Source organism: Zootoca vivipara, chromosome 12 (assembly GCF_963506605.1).
Source record: "Zootoca vivipara chromosome 12, rZooViv1.1, whole genome shotgun sequence".
In the NCBI taxonomy this organism is placed as follows: domain Eukaryota; kingdom Metazoa; phylum Chordata; class Lepidosauria; order Squamata; family Lacertidae; genus Zootoca; species Zootoca vivipara.
Window position 1 is genome coordinate 8,478,250 of NC_083287.1, and position 26,357 is coordinate 8,504,606.

The 26,357-nt window shown below is 42.0% G+C and overlaps 1 protein-coding gene across 1 annotated transcript in view; it reads right to left on the reverse strand.

Moving 5' to 3' along the window:
* Nucleotides 1-10,887: 10,887 nt before the first annotated feature.
* ITGA9 (integrin subunit alpha 9) overlaps nucleotides 10,888-26,357 on the reverse strand; it is a 211,824-nt gene continuing 196,354 nt past the window's right edge. Inside the window, 1 exon segment of the mRNA XM_060280592.1 lies at nucleotides 10,888-11,420. Coding sequence (XP_060136575.1) covers nucleotides 11,322-11,420 — 99 coding nt within the window. The 3' untranslated portion in view covers nucleotides 10,888-11,321.

Consider the following 26,357-nt stretch of genomic DNA (forward strand, 5'->3'; position numbering starts at 1 on the left):
TGTGTCCGGATTTTCAGTTTTTGAAATATGGCAACCCTATCTGAAATGCACCTTCCCTCTCTTCGCCAACAGTTCTGTGCTGCCCTTTGTTTTCATCCCCACCTTTTGCATTTAATTAATAAACATCTCTCTCTCTTTTCTATCCAAAGCAGCTCACAAGGAAATCAAAAACTTATCATAAACACACCAGACATCACATTTTCCCCTAGAGACAATTTCAGGCTACGAAATATTCATGTCTGGGAGACTGCTTCATCTAGAAATCCCCATCTCTGAGAGCACGTTCATATTTGGCAGATCACTGAGTGAATGCAGGCACTGTCGAGCGGCAACTTGAATAAGTAATACAGATCAAGCACCTTGCATCAGCTCAGTGAGAGCAGCTAATGTATTTCAAGCTGCCACACATGTTTGGGGAAAAGGATATAGTGCCTCGCCCCTTTGACTGCTCCACTTCAGACCTCAAGCAGTGGTCCCGCGTGCAAAAATGCCTTCCTACCTACAGAAAATGAACTTAATGAGGAACGTTCTAGACATGCAAAGGCTTCTTTGAAGGAACATCAAGTCATGCAAGTGCTCCAACTGCATTCTGCAGGCTCTGGAAGACTGAATATAAAAACCTCTTCAGAAATCCCCCCTCCCCATGTCCAATCAATGTGTGAGCAAGGAGTGGGGCTGTGCTAACTTGCTCTGCCCCCTGGCACACAACGCCAGCCCCATTCTTCCTATACCGATTGACTGAATCCATGGGCATCATTTCTGAAGAGTCTCCAGATTTGTTCTCATCTACAAATCACTGAGTGCTAAATCTTTGAGAGGAAAGATCATATGATGTTCATACCAATGGTTACTCAATGGCTGTTTCTCATCCAGCCCTTACTTTTTTCAGCTGCCCAGTAGCCAATCAGCCAACTCTTTTTGCTACCCTTTCCCCTCTTTAAATCTTATTTCTCCAGGTGATAACGAGATACTTTAATGATGCAAGCTGAGTAACAGCTTGACACCCTCCTGCACTATGCATGTTTAATTTGAAGCAAGCCTGGGACTTACTCCCAGGCAAATGTTCATAGAATTGACATTTTAGCCCACAAAAACACAATACATAAATCTGTTTGAATTCTTCGTAGAATAAAGTCACCTAGCCCCCTACACCTTGTCAAATGACTTCTCCTTTATAAAAGACACTTCAATTTATGCCAGGATCTCAGCGGTTAAACAAATGAAGGGGAAACCGATAACAGATGTGAGCTTTAAGTTATCTTGTGTGCCTCAGAATACTGCACAGCCTTTGAATTATGAGTACTGCATAGAGAAGGTAACAAGCCTGCTTGGCAGAAAGAGGAAGGAGTTCAAAAGTTCAAAACCTAACAATAATCAACATTGTGATGAATAATTTCACTGTAATCAATTGGGTTTTTTCAGGACTGGATACCGGTACATATTTCAGGACACCTTTTTAAAACGGCAGACAATGAACAATGGCTCAGGGAGCAGCGAAAGCCACCTTTAGAACCAAAAATCTCCACAGATAAGGACAGTACACCGAAAGTTCAACAGATGTAAGGCTATAAGAGTGAAACACAATGATGTGAGGCATGTAAGATATGTGTGGCAGAGCCCTGAAAGTATTTGTTACCAGATAAACTACAACCATAAGTCTGAAAAGGTAATACATGCATGGCGTCTTCAATGGAAGCAAAAAACACCTGATGGATTCTTCAGGCTTGACCTCACTCACACTGTAGCTACAACACTTGTGCCATTCCTAGAAAGCATGAGTCTGAGCAGTTTTCAGCTAGACTTGTGCTTTATTATTATTATTATTTTTCCCCCCTTGCCCCTCTCCTTCTCATTAAAAACCCACACTTGTGTGCTAAATCGAAGCAAGCATCAATTGGAAAAAGAATCTGAATTGCTGTTGGCTCCGACTAAGCACTGGTTTTCCCCAGGAGAAAGCTGCAAGACAAGGGGGACTGTGGCGAAGTCCTTAGCACGAAACCTTGCCATGGGCTCTGTCACTTAAGGCTTGAGGAGGGGAGTGGCTGTAGCACATTTGAACATCTCCCCTGTAAGTAGAAAAATAGCATGAAAAGGGGAAGTGTTTTTCAACCCTGCTGAACATGTTTCTGAAAAATGTCATTTGCCTCCGTTTTATTCGGGAGACAACACAAATGTGCAGTGCCATCCTTTGCTCAGGGATGATGTGTCCCACAAGTATCTCTCAAGTCTCGTGCTTTGAAAGAGGAATGGCATTCCTGGGTTTGTGCCTGGAGGTGGTTGGAGGATGGATGGTGGCTTACAGGTTCCGTTTGAATCCTGACAAGACAGAAGTACTGTTTTGGGGGGGCAGGGGGTGGGTGGGTGTGGAGGACTCCCTGGTCCTGAATGGGGTAACTGTGCCCTTGAAAGATCAGGTGTGCAGCCTGGGAGTCATTTTGTACTCACAGCTGTACGTGGAGGCGCAGGTCAATTCTGTTTCCAGGGCAGCTGTCTATCAGCTCCATCTGATACGCAGGCTGAGCCCCTACCTGCCCGTGGACTGTCTTGCCAGAATGGTGCATGCTCTAGCTATCTCCCACTTGGATTACTGCAATGCACTCTACATGGGACTACCTTTGAAGGTGACTCGGAAACTGCAAGTAATCCAGAATGCAGCAGCTAGACTGGTGACTGGGAGTGGCTGCCGAGACCATATTACACCAGTCCTGAAAGACATACATCGGCTCCCAATACAATTCAGAGCACAATTCAAAGTGTTGGTGCTGACTTTTAAAGCCCTAAACAGCCTCGGCCCAGTATACCTGAAGAAGCATCTCCACCCCCATTGTTCAGCCCAGACACTGAAGTCCTCCTCCGAGGGTCTTCTGCTGGTTCCCTCCCTGTGGTTACAGGGAACCAGGCAGCGGGCCTTCTCAGTAACAGCACCCGCCATGTGGAATGCCCTGCCATCAGATGTCAAGGAAATAAACAACTATCCGACTTTTAGAAGACATCTGAAGGCAGCCCTGTTTAGGGAAGTTTTTAATGTTTGAAGTTTTATTCTGTTTTTAGTGTTCTGTTGGGAGCCGTGCAGAGTGGCTGGGAAAATAAGATTATTATGATGATTAAATGCTTTACCATAACAGGAAAGGTATTAACTGACCTTACTGCTTCGACCAATTAGTTTGGCTGCTGCTTCACTTCTTTCAGAACAATCCTTCTTCTGAAATGAGGGCTCCTCATTTCTATACAGAAATGTGATATTTCCTGAGTGAGTTTGTGTGTGTTGATTGGCAAAGTTACACAACATTCAACTAATTATAATAATTTTTGCAGGCATTTTTATTATTCACCAAAAGTTTCTATCTCTCTCTTTTTTAAAACCTGAAATTTCCAAAACAGTGCAAGTGTATTAAAATAGAAGTGAACACACAGTCGGTAAATACAGGTGACAATGATAATAACAAGACAACATATGCTTCGGCCCAAATAAATCCATCAAAAGTTAACAATTTTACAGTTGGAGTGAAACGTTTAGCAAGTGAGTGAAAATGGTACAAAGGCTTCCTTTATATTCAAACATGTGCCCCAAGGCATGTCCTCCCTGCTATGTTCTGCACCACCGAGGATTGGCCATAAATGAAGGCACAAAATCAACCTCTGAAACCATTTTTTTTTTTTTTGCAGCTTGTTATAAAGCAACCTTTATGGCATCCAACAATTATTGCTTACCTGCGCACTTCGGACACCATGTGCTCTGTGAGTTTTATTAGTTAACTACTAATAACTTCCCATTTGACCCTGATGTTGGGAAAGATGTTGGGCACAAGGAGAAGGGGACGACAGAGGACGAGATAGTTGGACAGTGTTCTCGAAGCTACGAACATGAGTCTGACCAAACTGCGGGAGGCAGTGCAAGACAGAAGTGCCTGGCGTGCTCTGGTCCATGGGGTCACGAAGAGTCGGACACGACTAAACGACTAAACGACAACAAACCTTCCCATCTAGTACAGAATGTGCAGAATTGCCATTGGTAAAAGTAAGGTACTACTGAGAAGCCCATCAATAAGCAGAAATAGCACATGGGGGAGTTCTTCCTGGAACATAGCTCTTCAGTTCAAACTGCATGTAGGGGCTTCAATTTATAACGTTCGTTCACATAAAAATCTATGCTAAACTGCTTCTCTGCTTCTTCCTGACATGCTAGGTTTTTATGTGCAGGGCAATGATTGCTAACATGAAGTGGGGGATTCAAACCTACCAAGAGCGTGTCTGGACATGCCATGTGATGTTTCCTGAGCATTTCAATTAGCTTCAAGTCACACTTTAAATAGAGAAACAAAACCCACATTTCATTAAGGTCACTTGGAACTGACATTGTGGTGGCAGACCAGACATTGGTTATATGGATCGAACCAGCAAAAGCACTTTGATCTAACTACTCTTGGGAGAATTATTTTTTAAAGAGCACTTCCATGAAAAACAGAAGATGAGGACTTCAATATGAGAATGAATGCATCATGTATTTTGATAGCCATATTCTGAAATTGTAGAATGAGGACAGAAAGCTATTCTGGTGTCATAGATGTAGTGCTGGTGAATTTCCCTCCTCTCTTTTTTCACATGGCCAAACTACCTGTGCTACTCAGTCACATGTAACTGCCAAAATGCAGCTACAAAAGCTGCAATCTATAGCAGAAAACTGGCATGAGTGGGTGAGCTTTCTAACCCCTCGCTTCAGACCAACCACTATAAAAAATGTACAGACAGAATTAGGGTGGCCACATGGCCATCATACAGAGGACTGCCCTCTGTTTGAAGGGCTGTCAGTCCAAGTCCTGTTTAAAAATAAAGAAACTTAAGAAGGGAGAGCAGGGGGGTCTTGAAGTTGTCTGTCAACAGTTGGCACTTTGACAGCGGACTCAGAGGTCATCTGTCACAATCTTCCTTGCTATGGTGAAATGTATTTCTATTTGAGTTATAACCTTTTAATGAGGGTGAAAGAGGAGAGCGCAATATATGGTCTGAAGCTCAAAAAAACTAAGATCATGGCCACTGGTCCCATCACCTCCTGGCAAATAGAAGGGGAAGAAATGGAGGCAGTGAGAGATTTTACTTTCTTGAGCTCCATGATCACTGCAGATGGTGACAGCAGTCACGAAATTAAAAGACGCCTGCTTCTTGGGAGAAAAGCAATGACAAACCTAGACAGCATCTTAAAAAGCAGAGACATCACCTTGCCGACAAAGGTCCGTATAGTTAAAGCTATGGTTTTCCCAGTAGTGATGTATGGAAGTGAGAGCTGGACCATAAAGAAGGCTGATCGCCGAAGAATTGATGCTTTCGAATTATGGTGCTGGAGGAGACTCTTGAGAGTCCCATGGACTGCAAGAAGATCAAACCTATCCATTCTGAAGGAAATCAGCAATGAGTGCTCACTGGAAGGACAAATCCTGAAGCTGAGGCTCCAATACTTTGGCCACCTCATGAGAAGAGAAGACTCCCTGGAAAAGACCCTGATGTTGGGAAAGAGGGAGGGCACAAGGAGAAGGGGACGACAGAGGATGAGATGGTTGGACAGTGTTCTTGAAGCTACGAACATGTCTGACCAAACTGCAGGAGGCAGTGGAAGACAGGAGTGCCTGGCGTGCTCTCGTCCATTGGGTCACGAAGAGTCGGACACGACTAAATGACTAAACAACTACAACAACGATTTCTAAATTTGCACACATATGTGTATGCATATATATATAAACATCTGTTTCTTCTTTTATGCTCTTTTTTCACCTTTCTGCCCCACACAATAAAATAGGAAGGTACTTCCACATCAGTTTTCTGCATTAGATTGCAGCCATTTGTAAACACAAAACCAAAAGCCAACAGATCACAGATAAACTACACATACCGGTAGCTGAAGATTTGTGTGTTTTTGTCCTTAGATATAATCAATAATCCAGCCAAATTCTAGTTTTTGAGGGAGGGGTGTCCTGCAGATATTTTGGATTATAAAGTCCATCACCCCTGGCTACCGACATTAGGCAATGTGAGGTGGGCAGATCAAGGAGCTAATTTTGGGTGTCACAGAAGGGCAGCACATTGTCTATGTTTTAATTAATTGTTGCTGTTGTTTTTACAGAGACCCATTTTTGGACTTTGGAGACAAATTCTGAAGATTTGCAGAGAAAGTGCAGAAAACAGAATGTAAACATTTCTGTACTTGATTGTTACTTTTTATGATACATTGGCTAAAAATATTAATAATATTTCAACAGGTCTCTCAGCTTGTGAAAATAAGCAGACACGTGGAACCAAATTCTCTCCTGGCACATAAACGATCAAATCAGTAGGATCCCACCAGGATAAAATTCGATCTAATTCTTACATATAATAGTGCAACTGAAGGCCATTCTTTAATATACCAATAAAATTTGTCAATATTAATATTTGTCCATTAACAAGACCAGCTGGTGTTTAGAAGGGGCAGCTTGTGGTATTGCATAGCTGTTTCTTTTAATGTGCTGAGGTATAACTTTGCAATATGGAAACAGTCTTATTTTACTTCCTGGGTCGCTTAGCAAATCCCTTCCATAGCAGGCTGATTTTGAAGCAATGGTTTATTACACATTAAAAGCTATATTGGTTATCTGCTCAGGAATTCATGTTACAATCATTGAGAAAAGCTTCAGACTGTACAAAAAAATATTGCAACGGCAAATAAATATTTCTGTGGTTTTGTGTGAGTTTTCTTTGGGAACTATCATGGTTTTAATTTCCTCTTCATGTCTATGGTTTGTTAGTATATGCAAATCATCAAAGAGACGCTGTGTGATTGGATGCTGGAGGTGCTCTTAATATTTTTAAAACTTATTATTAATAATGTCACAATGTTTGCCTGCATGATATACTGTAAAGTGAAAGCTCACAAACTGAAAGTCTGGGTTGGTGGAAATTAGCAACAATACAAAGAGTTAAAACTGAATTGGAGCAATTTGTGTCTTCTGTTGATTGCTGTTGGCTCTGATTGAGCTTTAAAGAGCAGGGAAAGCTCCGGAGCAAAAAAATGTGGGCTGAATAAGGATTCCACATGCTTCTTACAAGTGGAATGAGAGGCATGATGCCCACTGATATGCAAAGAGCACATTCAAGCTAGTCTTGCTCCTGAGTCATAAGGCCAGGATGCCACCTTGCAGTACATTGTAAAAGTACCACAGCTGAACCATTCGCACATTCTTTGTAACATCCAAAGAGGTTGCCAAACACAGCCTGCATTTCCCTTCAGACATTACGAAGAAGCTACAACCAACTGAATGCGCATGACTACGTGGTTAGCTATGTAAAACCCAATGCAGGTTTCAACTGAAGAGCTAATTTGGAAGTGTCATCGTTAAACGGTACAGACCTCAGGGGCAGAGAATATACCTGGCATGGAAAAAGCCACAGGTTCAAAAGATCACAGTTGTCAAGCTCCAGCGTAAAGGAACTCAGGTAGGAGGGCTTGGAAAGAACACCACCTGCCTTCTTGGTAAGTCACTCCTAGCACTTGCTGGAGTAGAGAGCTATGGTCAGCCTCATGTGTTTGGCAGTGCCACCTCGGCCAAATATAGCAAGGCATTCAGAAAGTCATGGCAGTTACTTGAAAACTGGCCTACTCTTCCACGTGGTTCCATAAAACTCTGAAATTTACACTGTATAGATATGTGTGTATAGTTTCAGGCAATCTCATTCCCAAATGACATTAAGACAGTACAACCACAAAGTGAGATTGAGCTATTCCTAACAGTCACTAAACCCCGCGGAACGACCCTAATCCCGCGAAATCCTTCCTGGTTTGACCTTGAATGCAGACAATGCAGAAGCAATCTACGACACCTCCAGGCTGCTCTGCAACCGGGCTCCACCAAAAGCCACATCGAGAAGATAGCCCAATTACGTTCACATTGTAAACAGCTCCTCAGATATAAGAAATCAATCTTCACAAAAGCATGCTGGACCGAATTGGATGCTGCTACCAAAAGCCGAGACGATAAGAAATTCTGGCAAGTTATAAATAAGAGCTTTACCACCTCTGCCCCCCTCGGCAATAATATCACAACAGACACTTGGTATAAACATTTCTCCAATCTATATTCTGATCCCCTTCCCAACACCCCCACAACCCTTCTGGTAGACAGCAGCAGCACCCTTCCTTCGTGGGACCCGGTCTCCCCAGAGAAATGCAGCCAGCTGATTGGCCTGTTAAAGGGTGGTAAATCTCCAGGGGAAGACATGTTGTCCCCCGAGGTCTTCCTAACCAACCAACATTGGTGGGCAACCACATTGGCCCCTATTTTTACTGCAATCAACTCATCCCTTACGTTGCCGTCAAATTGGAAGCAGAGCATAACCATTCCAATCCATAAAAAAGGAAATCCCCAAGACCCAACTAATTACAGACCCATAAGTCTATTGGATATATCCTATAAGATCTATACTAGACTCCTCCTAGAGAAGCTGACCAACTGGGCTGATGAAATTAGTCTATTCCACTTAAGAATTCACCATGCTACAATCCATTAGGATGGAGCTGCAAGAAAACATGTTAAAGAATCATTACCAAAGAGAAGATTTTTGTTTTGCCAAGAAAGGCACCTGACGTTAATACATATCCCATCTTAATGTAACGTGAGATTGTTTCAAACATTATGAGGAGACGAATTCATACACTAAACATAAATACCTGTTTTCTTGTGCTGAACACCACTACCTGCTGTTGTAATTTGTCAACAAACCTGATGAAAATTTCTATTGCCACTGTATGCCCAATCTTAATCTAGCCTTATTTACATTGAGGGACATGCAGCAAATTCTGCTAACGAAACCTTACTGATAACCAGTGAGGTCCATTGTGTAAACTGCTGGACTTTTGATATAAATCTCAGCTGAACCATGGGAATATTTCTTTATCTAAGCACAGGTGTCTGATCTACCTTGGACAGCAGTCACAATAACAAAACAAAAGATAGGTGGTAACAGGGAAAGTTAAACAATCATAAAATAACCAGGCATTAGATAACGGGAGTTTATTTTGTTTATATTTATAAGATCTTGACTCCCCAGTTCCTTCCCATTGACAAAGGACTACATATCAGTGAAGTCAGGGTAGCCAAAGGAAGACATTCATTGCTGCTTTCTTCAGTGCAATATGCCCTACGAACAAGGGTACATAGAAGCCGAAATGAGCGACAGTCCCTGTCATTTGGTTGCAAGGAATAGTTTGTCATCTATAAAGCATGCCACACATCAAGAGGGGGGAGCAAAGTGATTTTGATAGGCATGCAGCACAATCATTTAGGCTTCAGTCCTAGAACCAGGCACATGGCAGTAATCCCCATTGAACTCCACGGGATGTCTGGGTCAGGGCTGGCCCAGGCATGAGGCAGCTGCTCATCCCTGCCACGAGAGAAGGGAGGAGAAACAGCAACTTCCAGCAAGATCTTGCAAAATCTTGTGGAACTTATGTGCGATCTCACAAGAAGTCCACTAGTTCTTGCGAGATTAGCCGGAAGCTGCCGTCCTGCAACCTTAGTAAGTGAGGCTGGGGCAGTGGAGTGGGCACAGTACCTCCCTGTTTTGCCCAAAGTGGTGAAATGGGATGGGCTGCCCCTGTTCTGAGTAGACATGTACAGAATTGTACTGTTACAGCAACTATTTGAGGGACATAGGAATCATGGTGAACATAGGAACATAGGAAACATTGGTCCATCTGACTCAATGAACAGAAGCAGCTCTCCAGGGTTTCGGACAGTGGCATTCCCAGTCTCCCCTGGAGATGCCAGGACTGAACCTAAGATTTTCTGCAAGCAGGGCAGATGCTCTGCAACTAAGCAACTTTGCCCTTCCCCATACTCTGCCACTAAATACAGTTTCTTTATACCCCCCCCAACCCATGCCTTCTTTTCCCATAACCTCTGATTTTCATTCATCTTTGTTCTAGACAGAGGATGGTACATTTTTTTAAAAAAATAGACCAACCATTTTTGGAGAGGAAATTGCAAAAAAGAAAAAAGATAAAAAAAGTTTCTTATTTTATTCTAAATGGATTTTCTGAATTTGTCAACCTGAAGCCTGCCATTACACATCAGGCCGGCTCCAGATTCAACCCTCTTATACTAAGCACAGCTCAGAAGCTGTCACCGAAGTTTCAGAATGCCTCCTGTCTGTGCTGCCTGCCTGAGACTGCAAAAGCAGGAGGGGCTGTCAATCAAGCTGAATTCAGTTTGGTGCATCACTCGCTACCCAAGCCATGCTTGAAGTGCAAACAAATGGTATCACTCAAGTCCTACCTTAAAACATTGCTGAGGGGTTGTTCTGGAAATTGTAAAAGCGTTGCTTCTTATTTTAGGAAAGGGTCTCCTGGGGAAGGATAGAATGACATATCTGCATCCAAGTGGGAAGGGAGATTTAAAAGGGCAGTGTATTTTCAAAACAAAACTAGAATGTGACATACTTTGTAGACAGATCCCTGAAAAGCAGAATCACACACACACATACACACACACACTAATGTGAGCAGCATTTAGCTCCCAACTCAAATATTTTCCTTCCCTCCCCCCCCCTTTTAATGAAAGGATTTTGGCTTAGTGCCACTCTTGAAGGCTTTATATACAACATCACCAAGGCTAGTGGATTGCGTCCATAGGGTGTTTCATCTCGTTTCATCTGCTTGCCTCTTCTGCACTGAAGTTCAAATGTACAGTATGGATGATATATGCATGTCCAAGACTTCAGCTGGATATCAGTGCTTTAAGCTGCGGTCCTATACCCGCTTACCTGGAGGGAAGTCCCATTGAATTCAATGGGACTTACTTTTAAGTAGACGTGTACAAGACTGCACTGTTAGTGAAATATATATATATATATATATATATATATATATATATATATATATATATATATATAGCTATTCAATAGAAAACATAAAACATTGATACAAATATATAAAAAGTCAAAATCAGTATAAAAAGCTTATATTTATAAAAAATACTTTTTTTAGGCAACAGTCTTCCCCTGAGGGTATATACCACATGTGCTGGATTCATAAATATTGTTCTGCACTGCAGCTCAGCTATCAAAGTTCATCTCTTCCAGGAAGCACAAATTGCTCCAGTCACCTGACATGCCTGCAGTGGTTGCCTCAGGATACATTCCCTAGTTTAAGATGATTGTGAACAACAGCGTCAACGGGGCCTCCGAAAAATTTGGAGAAGATTCCTTCTTCCACATATGGAAGATACAAGAGCAGGATCAATAGGGTAGCGAGTGTGTATCACATGAACGGGCTTTCAAGGTTCCCCTCCGGAGGTTTACTGGCTTTTCTGCACCCAGTCCCAGCTGTCTTCATTCTCTTGCCTGCTCTTCTCAGCCTCAATGATCTCTTTGTATTTTCTGCGGAAGAAGCCCATCTGCAAGTGAAAAAGAAATCTCTGTGAAGAGTGCATTTCTGATATACACGCATGGCAATTTGCAAAGTCCTTAAGGTGATTTTTTTGGACTGGCGTTCCAGTAACTTAAATGGGACTTGAGGGAGGATTGGCAGGTACAATACAATGCATAGATGTGCAGGGGAGCAGATATCTGGGTTGGTGTTTGGTCTGAGGGATCCACAGTATCTATTTCCCCCTTCCCCCTCTGTCCCTCTGACCCGGAAAGCTGTCTGTGGACAAACGCCATCTCCCCCGGCCTGAAAGGCGAGATGAGCGCAGCACCTTATAGGTGCCCTTTCACCGGACCTAACTGTCCAGGGGCCCTTTATCTTTACCTTTCATTTAATTATTCTTGGTTGGCCTACCATTTCCAGATGACAACTGCTGCTCATTGCCTTTTTAATTTCACATGCATGTGCAAATAAGATATACACGGTCATTGTGTTTGCATATGTTTGGTGGCATTCAGGAAAATAAAAATAGATGGTTGTGGTCGCTAGCGTGAAAAGTGTCTGAGGGGGCTGGCAACAACTGTAGTATCAGGACAATAGCTGGTACAGCAACAAGAAGAACAGTTGTTGTTTTTCCCCTGTGAGCAGGTTGCATATTAAGACCTGAAAGCTGAATTCAGGCGCTCTGTACTTACAGCTAATCCTCAGAGTTCTTAGGCCAGCAAGTAATTGGTTAGCAAGAGGCTTACCTGCTACACCACAATGCACCATTCCACCAAATTGCTGCTAAACACAACTCCCTCAGCCACTACGATTCAGCCATGAATCGTACTGGATCAGCTACCATCTCCCAACCTAATCTATGTTACAGAGTTGCTGTGGGGATAAATTGGGTGATGTAAGTTGCTCACCTCTCTTGGTGAGACAGCATTGCTGGACAGAAGAGGCTTCACTGGGGTCCCGGTGGTGGAATTCAAACGGCAGTGCCCTTCCCGATAGGCGGAGGGGGCATAAGCCCCCACCGCCTATCAGGAGCCGGATCTTATCCTGCACTCTGCATTGGCGAATGGGGATGCAGGCTGCGACTTGGGCTGTGCCAGGGGGCAGAGCCAATGGAGCTAACTGTGGGCTTCCCTCGGATCTGCCCCCTGCCCATTTAAGCAGCCAGCACCTGGGGCTCAGCCTGTTCGTTCCTGCGCTGGGTTTTTCCCCATCCCACCCACCCTCGGTTTATGCTGATAGGGAAAGACACTGCTGTGGTTCTTTACAGGGCCGGGTAGGAATTTGCCCACCAGGATAATTGGCTCTTATCCGGTGGTTTTGCCTACCTCATAGCAATTCACAGCAGTCCCTGCATGGGTCACCCTATTCGATGTAAGTCTTAGGAACCCCTGCCTGGATTGACTATGTGTCACTTCCAGCAGGCGGGCCAGAAGTATCTAGATTGCTCCATGCCCAAGCCAAACCTCTTTCATCTGTATTCAATAAAGTTGTGGCCTGTTTTGACCCAAAGCCCAGTCTTATTGGTCTCTTATTTATATGGGTTGGGGTATGGGAAGTCCGATGCCTTGTCCTGCAAAACATATAAACCGCCTTGTGCCCACCTTTCCTCTGAAGAAACAAACAAATGCATAGAAACTAGAGTTTCTCCTGATTATTTCTTTCTTTCTTTCTTTCTTTCTTTCTTTCTTTCTTTCTTTCTTTCTTTCTTTCTTTCTTTCTTTCTCTCTCTCTCTCTCTCTCTCTCTCCCTCTCTCTCTCAAACACACGCACACACAATCAGCTCAGTCCAGAAATCAACCTGAGTTTAGCGGCACTCCTACCGTAATAGCAGAGGCTTCTCTTGTCAGCGGTTCAAACCAAATTTCCCCTGAAGTTGCATTTGGAGACGTTTAAAAAACCACTGAGAAATGTTGCTAATCTGACAGATTCTTCTTCCCCTTCAAGTTCTTCATGATGTTTCCACATTCTCACTGACTCCTCACATTTAGGATACATTTGGCTTTAGGATACATTTGGCAACAATACTTAAAAGTGAGTACATGGGGAAAACAGGGAGATGTTGCTACTCACATTGGGATTTTTTATATATATAAAAAAACCCCACTTCCCTTAGAGATTCTTGCAGATCTTTCACCTCAACAAGACCTTCCAAAATGACCCCAGTTTTCATTTTAAGAAAAAAATTCAAGAGCACTTCTTATTTTAGAAGACTGATGTTGAAACTACTTGCATCTTATGATTCCCTGTAGGTAACAAGTTTTATACTTCACATGTGAAAGTAATTTGGGGTGAACTGTCCAGGAGGGAAGCACACTTGTATGACCATAAGCTTGTGAGTGCAAACACCAGAAACTTCTCCAGCCCAATAGGAGCTACATAAGAACACAATTTTTTGTGCCTTCTCTTTCTAATGGGAAATCATATCTGCTGCCTTTAAGAGAATTTCAAACCCTTCTGTTCAATGAAGAAGTTGCGGAATTGCCATTTTTTGCTGGCCATTTAATATTAATCAGTAGTTTTACAAGTCCCCACCCCTGACTAAAACAATTTGATTTGCGTGAACATTTGAGTCTTCTCTTCCTGACTGGGATTTTTATGTCCTTCCCATAAACAAAAATGATTGCAATAAAGAGGTTTGGGTAACCGTTCAGGAGTAATTACTCAAACATAGCAGCATGCCATTGCGATCATTAAGTCAATATTTTGTTCATTGTAATTAAACATTTATGTTATTCCTACTGTTTTAAACCTGCTTTCACCCTCCTGCAGGGTGTGATGTTTTCGCCTGCCTCCATCAGTCAGATGTTATTACCCTCTTCCCCAACACGGAGCATATTTAAAATGCCTTTGTACAGTAGATTTGATCCAGCTACGGTTCTATTAAACATGACTTTTAAACCGAAAATCTTTTATCAAATCAAATACCCAGCAAAAGTCCAGAATTCCCTTGTCTGTGACCTGTTTCAGCTCTTTTTAATATGATGGTGGGCATTTAGGAAGAGGTTATCCATATGGTATTCCCGGCTCTAGTGTCTACTTTGAACTATGGAACTTGCTTTCACATGATGTAAGGCTACCAACTTAGAAAAGTGAGAGGCACAAGTGGGGGGGGATGCTGTTGTGCTCAGCTCCTGTTTTTGGACTCATCCCATAAGCCTCTGGTTGACCACTGGGAGAACAGGATACTGGATTAAATGGAAAACTAGAATGTCAGAGAGGTTTCTGGTTTCCATTTCTCGTGTGTGTGTGTGTGTGTGTGTGTGTGTGTGTGTGTGTGTGTGTGTGGAATGTAGGGAATGTAGGGAATTCCTACCCACCCCCACAGGGAAATTAATCATGAAGTTCTCTACTGGTACTTTCTGTCTAAAGTGTCACGCTATACATCAAGGCTGCATAAACATCAGGTGTGCAAGATCTCATTTTTATAAACAGACTCCAGAGACCCAAGTACAAATGGCATATGGTTAAAGAATTCAGAGCCCAGGAATTGAATACCAGGACTGAAATGAGCTCAGTCTGTAGCTATTATGCCCCCACATGGCTTTCTTCATTTCAGCAGTATGGGGTTTTTGGGGGTGGGTGGGTGGAGTTGAGTTGTCTGCCATTTTGTTGTTACCGTTGCAAAGAAAGTGTGAGCCAGAAAACTTTGCTGATCTACTTCAAGGACAGCTCAATTGGTTGGAGTGTGGTGCTGGCAATACCAAGGTCACAGGTTCTATCCCCACATGGGACAGCTGCATATTCCTGCACTGGAGGGGGTTGGACTAGATGACCCTCAGGGTCCCTTCTAACACTACGATTCTAAGTCACTCAGAGATCTCTGCAAGTAGACTCTGATTAAGGCTGGCTCTACCATTAGGCAAAGTGAGGCTTACCCTTAGCTGCATACTTCCAAATATGGAACAGTGTGGACTCCATCTTGAAGTTTGCCTCAAGTTGCAAAATGTCTTGGGCAGGCCCTGATCCTGATCCACCTCCTGCCAATTCATGTTAGATAAGTCTGCTCAGGAGTAAGCACCACTGAGTACAATGGGACTTAGTCCCAGGTAGGGATGTCAGACAATTCTGATGAAAACAAAACTGGGAGTGTATATTGTCCATGTTCACTCATTGGCCTGATGTTTGGAACAGAAGTCAATCCAGTGAATACATTTGGTATTCACTGTTGTTGCTCTCAGTTCTTAAGTTATACATTACACCTGCCAACACACACACACACACACACACACAGAGAGAGAGAGAGAGAGAGAGAGAGAGAGAGAGAGAGAGAGAGAGAGAGAGGAGAGATTTGCATTGCATTTACTCTGTATTGAAGTGAATGGGGTGGAATAATGTAACAATATAATTTATATGAGTTACATAATTAATCACTTAAGCTAAGTAAGCTTGCCACAGGGATGAATAGCGCAGTTCTGGGCAGAAGAAAAATTGCAGGGGAACAGAAACAGCGCTGCAGACGATGGCTGCAAAGCAGAATGGAAAACAATGCCTTCTTACATCCCTACTCCCAGGTAAGTGTGTACAGGATTGCAAGACTGTGCATATTGGGAAAATCGTTATTACATAGTTACTTTTCAAAGTACTGAAACACTTCAACTATTGAATAACACAATTGCCACATTACTTGCGTTCCTAAAATATGCAAAGGCATTTGATTTATTGTTCTTTTAAACTGCTTGCAGAGCCCTAAAGGTGCCTATTCTTCACGCAAACCGCATACTTTGAACATTAAAATCTACACTTGTAGAAGTTATGATCAAAATTACAGAAATGCATTTTAATTTCCTCCAGGGCCAAACAAGCAAGAGCAGACTATTTCCTACTGTTCTTTTAATAAAAAATGTCTGCTTGCAAAACATCTGCTTCAGGAATTATCTTTGAAAGTTTGTTCCAACAATTTCAGGCACTTGTATTATTTCACAACTGTATCAAGAATATGTGCACAGGGCTTCCCACAAGCATTAAAATGAGTTGGAAAAGTTAATAAATATTAATGAAGCATGAAACCAAGAATCTACAGGTGATCCTGCTAGGAAACCAAAGATTTGCTGCAATCTCTGTTGCTATTGACTTTGCTGTAATCTCTGTTAAGTGCTCTGAAACCAGGCCAGAATAGAGGGAGATCAGCAGAGATAAGGCACTCTCATATATGCATTTAATTGAAACAAAATGGTAAATTCTTTACCATTTACAACTAACATGCATAATTAAGGGACAGCTCCAATATTTGTCCTATGATCCATTCACAACATGCAGATTCTGAAAGATAATGAAAAATTGCACAGCCCACCCAAGAAAAAGCAAGAATCTTGATAGCATAGAGGCTCTTTCAGGTCAAATAATTAACAAAGCATAGAATCATAGAATTGTAGAGTTGGAAGGGACCCCAAGGGTCATCTAGTCCAACCCCCTGCAATCCAACCTCTGCTTCAAAATCTCCAAGGAAGTAGAGTCCACAACCACCCAAAGGAGTCCAGTCCACTGCCAAACAGCTCTTACTGTCAGAAAGTTTTTTCGTTTGTTTAGTCGGAATTTCCTTTCTTTTAACTTGAACCCACTGCCCCGTGTCCTACCCTCCAGAGCAGGAGAAAACAAAATAATTAATGTATTGAGATCTGGGCTTGTGGATTCCTAACCTTCTGCCCCTTGTTCATAAAACATCTGAAAAGGGCTCAAATCAGTAAAAGATAAGACTATCAAGGCAGATTAATTAATGCCGGTCAAGAAAGGGTCTCTCTTCTCCGGTGGTAATTTGTATGGCAGAAACTATGTGTGGGATGTATCTTGTTTTAGGGGTGGGGCTAGCTTATTTTTTGTAGGTTTGGGGGAAGGAACATTCCTCAAGGGTTCTTGTGATCTTTGTGAACTTTTTAACATTTGGAGGGGAGGGGGCACTTAACTGACAAATACAGGTCAGAAGAGAGCTTGAAAAAGAAAGAACTTGAAAAACAAGCCCACAATAAGCCTACAATAAGATACAGCTTATAATAAGATACAGATTCTGAAGTGGAGGCTCCAATACTTTGGCCGCCTCATGAGAAGAGAAAACTCCCTGGAAAAGACCTTGATGTTGAGAAAGATGGAGGGCACAAGAAGAAGGGGACGACAGAGGACGAGATGGTTGGACAGTGTTCTCGAAGCTACCAACATGAGTCTGACCAAACTGCGGGAGGCAGTGGAAGACAGGAGTGCCTGGCGTGCTCTGGTCCATGGGGGTCACGAAGAGTCGGACCTGACTTAAAGGATTAAACAACAAAGATACAGCAGCGTTCTTCCTTGAGAATAGCCTAATGGGAATGCAGTGCCTTTCCCCAGAAGCTTTTCTGGTTAATTAAAAATTACTCGTCTCACGTGACCTGAGATGACTAAACATGGGGCAAGGGGCCAGCATTGATCCTATTAGCATTGAATATATTTTGCCTCTGTTGTTTTGGGTGAGCATAAAGACAAAACTAAGAGATCAATACGGAGAATATAAATAAGACAAGGTTTTTTGGGAGGCGGGCTCAAAAAGATAAAGGGAAAGCAATTGGGGGGAGAAAAAGCATCAGATCAACAGCAAGAACAAAGACTGGTTTTTTTTGTCTGTTTGTCCCCAACCCCCCAAAAAGTGTGTGTGTATCTCACCATGCATCTATTAAATATTTCTAGAGAGATTTCCATTTCACCAGTAATGAACACTGTACATTTGGGATGTTTACTTGCAAAAGTAAACGCATAGCTATTACAAAATGGGTTGCATTTTAGCTCACATTCCAGAACAAACATTCACTAGGGTTGCCAGACTCAATAGAGGACAAGACTTCTGTGCCTTTAATTGCCCTGCTCTCTTTTGAGTCTGGAAACCTTAAAGCGAAACCAGCAGACCCTTTACTTGGAAATTAAGTCTTGTCCTCTATTGAGTCTGGCAACCCTAACATTCACTGTTTCAAAGTACTGCCTTACAGGTATTCTAACTGCTTCCTGGCTTGCAAGCACATACCTCTCTAACTCAGTTACAGCTTGTTAGTGTTCACACATTATCTTCATTTATGAGTTTGCAGTTATTAGTTGTTATAATTTCTCCCTGTCTAAGCACTGGACAATTTGCAAATGCTAATTTCTGTTCCAGGTGAAAGTGATGGTCAGGCTTGTCATTGTAAAAAAGTGCACTACTTCTGAATATCCCCCATTTGATGCAATTAGCTTGATTGTACAAAAAAATCACTACTCCCATATTCACAACATGCAATCTGTGTTTGGCAACGGTTCAAAAACCTGTTGCTTTATTCTGGATAATTCTTTCCATCTGCAGATTATTGCTCTCTGAAAGGAAAATAATGAGTATTAGTTGCCTCTGAACCACCAATCAATGTCAAGAACTAAGCAGGGGGAAATCAAAATAAAATTTGCAAATAAAAAATTATTAATAAAAAAAGAAATCAACAGGATGGGCGGGGCAGGGGGGAAGAGATTTGGACCCACTTCCAGGAAAATGAGCATTATATACTGAAGGGCTTGTTTGAACCTGTTATGTTGGGATAGAATTTTCTGAAAATCACAATGTCATGTTTTTCTGCACTGATCTTTCTTTCCCAACTGCTACCTTTTATATTTCCTATTCATTTTTCTTTTATTCAAATATTAGACGTGTGCAAGAAAATGAAGTCAAAAGCATTCTTCAATGCTACAAAAATGTTGCAGTTGTTGAGCAGATTTTTGCTTATTACACAGTACTATAACAATACATTTTAACTAGTTTTCACCACTACAGCTATTTTTTTATTATTACTACTTTTTATTACTACTATTATTACTATTTTTTATTATTGGCCCTTCATCCAAGGACCACAGGGCAGTTTACAATATCAAAACACAAAAAATATATAACATAGTAAAAATAAACATAACCCCCACCACACAAAGTTTAAAAGGCCATCAATTGTTTAATTATCATCAATCACTTCCAAGCCTGCCTTTCTAAATTATTGTCATTTAATCTAGTTGGTGCTGGAGGAGACTCTTGAGAGTCCCATGGACTGCAAAAAAATCAAACCTATCCATTCTGAAGGAAATCAGCCCTGAGTGCTCACTGGAAGGACAGATTGTGAAGCTGAGGCTCCAATACTTTGGCCACCTCATGAGAAGAGAAGACTCCCTAGAAAAGACCCTGATGTTGGGAAAGATTGAGGGCACTAGGAGAAGGGGACGACAGAGGACGAGATGGTTGGACAGTGTTCTCGAAGCTACGAACATGAGTCTGACCAAACTGCGGGAGGCAGTGGAAGACAGGAGTGCCTGGCATGCTATGGTCCATGGGGTCACGAAGAGTCGGACACGACTAAATGACTAAACAACAATCTAGTTGGCGCCATAAGCTTTTTCGTCATTCACAAATCCTCTTTAAAATTCATACCTACAGTAGAACATGAGACATTCTTCCAAATCTAGACACGTTTTTCGTCTGAAATTGTCATTAACATATCTCATTTTCATTCCACCCAACCATTGTGCCCTGAGGATTCCAAATCAGTTATAATCCTATATACACTTCTCAGAGTACCTTTAACCTGATTATCAGATGCAATTGATATCTCAAACTTTGTAGGATCTCTTAGTGAACTGAATGTCCTTATGTATGTGTAGAATATACATATGTTTGCATATGACTGTGCAAACAATTAGGCCATGGGTAGGCAAACTAAGGCCCATGGGCTGGATCAGGCCCAATTTCCTTCTGGATCCAGCCCACAGGCGGCCTGGGAATCGCCGCGTGATTGCCAGCGCCCACGTTCTTTCCCTCTCCCTCACATGGTGATGGTGCCACCTCCCTCCCTCCTCCTGGCTTCTCCCTGCCCTGCCTAGAGGAGGAAGGGGGCTGGGCTTTGTTGTTGCCAGCAGCAACAGCGCTCAAACAGCCACCATTTAAAGCAGTCCCCTCTCTGGAGCCCTTTTGCTCATTGTCCCGCCGCCAGCCCCTGCTGCTCGCAAGACACAGGTAAGCAGCCACCGGGGCTTGTGGTGCTCTTGCATCATTCCCCCCCCAATATAATCCAGCCCCCCACCAGGTCTGAGGGACAGTGGACCGGCCCCCTGCCGAAAAAGTTTGCTGACCCCTGAATTAGGCAGTTGTTAAGTGGGCACTCCATCCCGAATACTATGCTATGCTTTGTGTTGTACAGAAACAAAACCAAGGTGCTAGGTGCCAGGGAAACTCTGTTACCTGACTGCAACATAGCATGATGGTCACTTTCCATGTTCCAGGGAAGCAGCAGAAGCCACCTGACAACTTCTGCTAACAAATTCCCATGGTTCCCAGTGAAAATTGAAAAGCAGAATTGAACACTGTTGCCACATAGTACTAGCAATGCAACTGAGTCCCAGCGGAGATGGCACTAATGCGAAGCTTGAATGCAAAAGTCAATTCCCAGATCCTTTAGCTAAGCAAAATCCACATCATTCGCTGCGGTATATCAGTTGGCATCCAGTATAGTTACACTGCCATCTACTGCATTCTTTAAATATAACTTTTTAGAGGTGGTAAAAATGTTTGAAGCGTAACTAAAAGCAAGTTGGGAATTAATTTGCAGGCATTTCAAAGGCGGAAAATAATGCAATAACTAAAAGGCAGATTCTAGTTTTTGAAATCTCTCTCTCCCTTCCTTACAAAAATAGACGTCTCAAACCCAAAATAGGCGGCTGGGACTAAACAGCAATTAATCACCACAACAAGAACAGGCAACGAAAGGCTTAAATATCCACTGAACTGCCAAAAGAAACAGCTCAGGAAAAGTTAAAGGGAAGGCACTGTGTAGGGGGAAATATCCTTTCCATTCACAGATTCAGAGGATGACCGAGAAGATTAAACTGGTGAAATACTTATATGCCAACAATGTGAATACTCCCACTTTCTTGGATTTATTTACTGAAATTTCAGTAGTTACAGGTACAGATACTTCTGAAGACCCTTCCATTTCCTATGTATGATTCTCATATTTCTACATGTTGGGATTGTAGGGTTGTATTCAATGCAGCTGAAGCAGAGTTCTGTTGGTGCAACAGGACTTCTGCTTCTTCTGCTCTGTCTATACCCACAAAAAATCTACTCAATTCTCTGGAGCTGATTTTTAGGGTGCAAGGGGTGCTGAGGGGGCAGGAGAGGAAGAGGAAGTTCCACTGCATGAAAGGAAGTCTGCTGCGCGAGTAGACCTGCAGCACTGGAAACAGTCCTTAGTTATGGTTGGAACCTTTGCATGTTGACCTGGCAATGTGCTATGTTTCCTATCTGTGTCCCTTTGTGCACATTCTCTATGCCGTGTGAATGTGCACAATCACTGCTGCATGTGCACATTCTCTATTCAGCCCATATTAACTACATCAACTGCACAAAAATAAAACATGCCCCCTTCTCCCGACACTCTTTATCTATGTCAAGAGAGTACGGGGAATGGGAAGGAGCAATCCTTTACACATATAGAATAAAAATGAACTTTTTTAAAAAAAAAATCTGTTTCACTTAATATTACACATTTGGAGAGTCATCTGCATCTTCATAAACCATGGTTTGTGAAACCATGGGTGAGTTATGGCTGCACACTCCAACCCTGGCCTGCTGCCACTGGCTTTGGTACAGAAATCTTGACTTGCCTTAAGCTCGAGTTCCCGATTACATCCAAACTGGGAAAGTGGCTTAATGTCAGTTAACAAAGAAGCTCGGACTGGATCATGTGACAGGAGGAAGGAAGGAGTGAGGGAGGAATGTACAGCCATGGTGCTCATCCACAGCATTATAAACCATGGTTTATAAGGCCACAGATGATCCTTCAAACACAACCATAGTTTGAAAGTGATGACTTTGAGATCATATTGCTTTCTTCATTAATTCCATTTAAAATGAATGAGTTTAAATAATTATTTTAGGCCTTAAGTATAAATCTGTATTAACAAAAATTTGTTAACACTGAAAGTTTTAGATTTTATTATTATTTTCTGGATATCAGGCATGACTCTCACAAACTGAAGCCCTTTCAAATTATTATTGAGATTAATGGGAGATACATAAGGACATGATTAACACAATTACTGAAATCAGTGGGAGTTAACTATTAGTTGACAAAATCCTGCCTTTATATTGAAGGTGATAAACACCAGGAAGTGTTTTGGCCAATTTTTACTCTTCAGAAATGAGAAGAGCAAAATATATTTGAAAAACAACGTAAGTACATTCATATTTTGCAAAACCCAGCTGGAACACAGTAGTAGCTAAAAGCTGTATCACTGTCAGGCAAATGATTTATTAAATATGCTACTCTTTTTTTTCTGCAAAAGGATGCAAAAAAATACTACAAAATTTCTGGCACTGCTTAAAAAACTCTATATTTAGGCTAAAGTTTAACTAGTATCACTGAGCTCAATAAAAGAGTAATGCAAATGGTTCATTCTGTCTGCCAAAAATACAGAATATTTGACAGAAAATTGTATCTTTTCCATAATCACTAGCATAAACAATTGTTCTCTGCTTGGTTCAACCAGGGGTAAATGCATATCAAGGAATTAATACCTCCCAGTTCTCAGAACGATGGACCTATGGAACAATTGTTTATTTTTAAAATGTATCTGCTGTTTTAAGTTTATATGTCTGAGAATTTTATAATCATATGCGCTTATTTGCAATTTTAAAGTTGGCATATATAGTGTGTCTTGGCGTGGGTTCTTAAGAATACTGGATATTTTGAAAGGTCTGCTGCACCACAAAAGGACTTCTTGCTTGCCAGTGGATTAAATATGTTTATCTGGTGCCAAGATAAAAGCTAGACTGTGTAACTGGTTTTTGATGTATGCAGTGTCCCCACTGGACAAACTTTAAAATCAGATAGACTGTTTACCCACATGATTGCAGACGATGTGTTGCCTTTGCAAGCATATACCCAGACCACCAACAAAGTGCAATTACTTGTGAAGGACAAATGCAAATAGTGAAGAATAAGGCTTGACCAAGTTCCTATTTCTATGAAGTGGCAACTGTGCACAATCCATCTCGTTTCTCTACAAAATCTGTCACAGTGTTTGTGCATACAGTAAAACTGTCAATGCTCATACTAGCTCATTTGTGAGTAACTTCCTATACCCTGGGCATGGTAGATGAAATTTGCACAGCCTTTTCCTATATGGACCATAAGCTCAGACCTTCATGGGTTGGCAAAAACTGAGGCTTAGCGCACAGGTTTCGCCTTTCCTTCAGCCGCAAGTCTCACACTGCCTCAGTCAAAAGGACTTCTGATTTCATTCTCTCTGGACTTGTTCATACATGCATGTTCATCCAATGAATGACAACAGATTTCTCACCCCCAAAATAATGCATTTCAATGGAGTCTGTTCACACGGTCAGCTGTGAGCTAGCCAAAGTTGAACAAGTGATGCAGCTGCCTGCACCCACTGGGCCTTTGCTCTTAACTCATGTAGCTGCTGCCTTGTACATGTGCACATCTCAGCAAAAGGATGGAAAGTCCATGCCTGCTTGGAACAGGCTTTGGACTAGAACATGGACTGGTCCGGATCCAGCCCAATCGTCTTCTAAATCCGGCCCACAGATGGTCCGGGAATCAGTGTGTTTTTACATGAGTAGTATGTGTCCTTTTTATTTAAAATGCATCTCTACGTTATTTGTGGGGCATATGAATTCATTCATTATTATTTTTCAAAATATAGTCTGGCTCCCCACAAGGTCTGAGTGACAGTGGACCGGCCCCCTGCTGAAATTTTTTGCTGACCCCTGGACTAGAAGATACTGGAAGATGCCCTGTTCTGGAGAGCTCAGCAAAGTCACACTCCAATTACCAACCAGCCATTCACTGCATGACTTCATGGTGACTGCAAATTTCATAAGCCCATCCTCCCCATGGATACTCCTAATGGATATCAGGAGTATTGACTGTGAAGTCACATTTTCTTGAAGGAGGAAGTTGCAAGCATTAAGCATGTTTTTAAAGATTAATGTAATAAACTTCAGCTGTACAAGTTCATGCAGCTTGCCGAATCTAAACATGAAGGAAGCAGATGGGAGTTTCCATTCAATTGTCCCAACAAACTTCATCATCTAAGGTTCTGCTTCAAATCCCTTGACCTCAGGAGGCAAAGTTGGTGTCAACTAGGGGCAGGACCTTTTTTGTTGGCAAGGCCTTGCCAAGCAAGTTCTGCCAGGCCCCATTACTCTATTGCTTCAGGTGGTTGGTGAAGACCTGGCTTCTTAAAACAGGAGGAGGAGGCCAAGTGCTCTGGTGCAGCCGGCCACTGAAGCTACAATGTGTGTGATACTAGGCGCCCTCAACATTGAGTGGGCCCGGCCCCTTTCTAACAAATATTGAGGGGGCCAAAGACACATCAGCCTCCTAGACCTGTTGTGTGCCTGTTGTGGTGGGTTGCTAGTCTCCTCAAACCTATTTGGAGAAAAAGGCAGGACAGAGACTTTTTAAATAATAATAATCCGCCATCATTCCTTCATGTGTGTGGAGTGATTTTGACAGTTCACAATAAGTAATCCTGGACTCACTTACACCAGAGTAGTCTTCTGCCTATTCCAATTGATTTCCTCACCGTAATACACAGTTCTAAGTATGCAGAATAAAGCTTATGATTGTAACCTGAACTCATTTGGAGCAGATGACCACATTTAACTGTCACTTTTGGAAAATAAATGAAACATATGAATGCTGGGTCAGAAACTAAACTCCTATTATATTTATCCAAAAGATTGGCCAAAAATAAAAGCTACATTTGAAATATGCTAGTATTGTGTTTCATGTCATGGTAAAGGGAGTGAGGAGTATTTTGAGGTGAACATATCAGGATTTATCAACTATGAAACAAACTGCAGCTCATAAAAAGTTATGAGGAAGTCAGAAAGCTGCTAGGTGACAGCTTTTTAAAAAAAACAACATACCACAACAATGAAAAACTTATTTTTGTGATTTGGGGCTCCAGCTTTTTATTTGTTTAGTTTGGGCAAGTTTGCTTTAAAAAAATAAGTATTTTTTAAAAGATAACTTGGAAAAATGCAACCTTGTATTATTTTTGCTTTTTGTAAACTGCTCTGACTGAAGAGCAGGGTAACAAAAAAATGTTGTAAATAAATAAACAAAACAATCCCAGGAAATCACAAAAATAAAAGTCTCTTTAAAAGGTAACCGTGACATTACTGGTCGTATGTTTGTTTGAATGCACGCGCCAATTTGCTCAGTTTATTCCCAACTAAGCACGCACAAAGCCGCAAGCCCAGGATGTTTTTTTCCAAGTAACAGTTACCTGGATTAGGCAGCATTCTTATGAATGCTTGACCTTTGAGAAACATATTTATCTGAAACAGGCATTCTGCTAGGCGATGCTGGATGGTACATGCAAAGTAGACAGGAAACAGGACCTTCCTTGCATTTGCCCCTGGTACTTCAGCCCCAGGTATAGAAGAAGGATCACAGCTGGAGGCAGCAATGGTTCTGAATACCAGATCGACCCCTGCTTGTGGGTTTCCCACAGAGATTTGGTTGTCTAATGTGAGAACAGGATGCTGGACTAGATGGGCCATTGCTCTGATCCCGCAAGGCTCTCTCTTATGTTCTTTTGAATTCTGGACTTAAATGACAGGCTATGCAGAAAATCATTGGCAAAGGATTAATTTATATATCTTTTCCTGTTAGAAAACATTCAGCAGTGCATTTCAGCCAGCAGAATAAAGACAAATAACACACTGTGAGGCCACAGAGAGGGAACAGGAGATAGCATTTATAATGCTGCTTAGCTCCCAAGCGATTTCAAGCTCTTCTTTTACAACATCACAACTGCTTTTCAACTGCACTAATAAGCCATGGGGTATTTACAGGAAGGCTGCTTTCAACATCTCCTAAACAGGGTCTGTGTCTGTGGCCAACACGAAGCAAGACAGTGATAAACAAGGTATTCCTTTTGTGAAAGAGAGCTCTGTATGATAAAA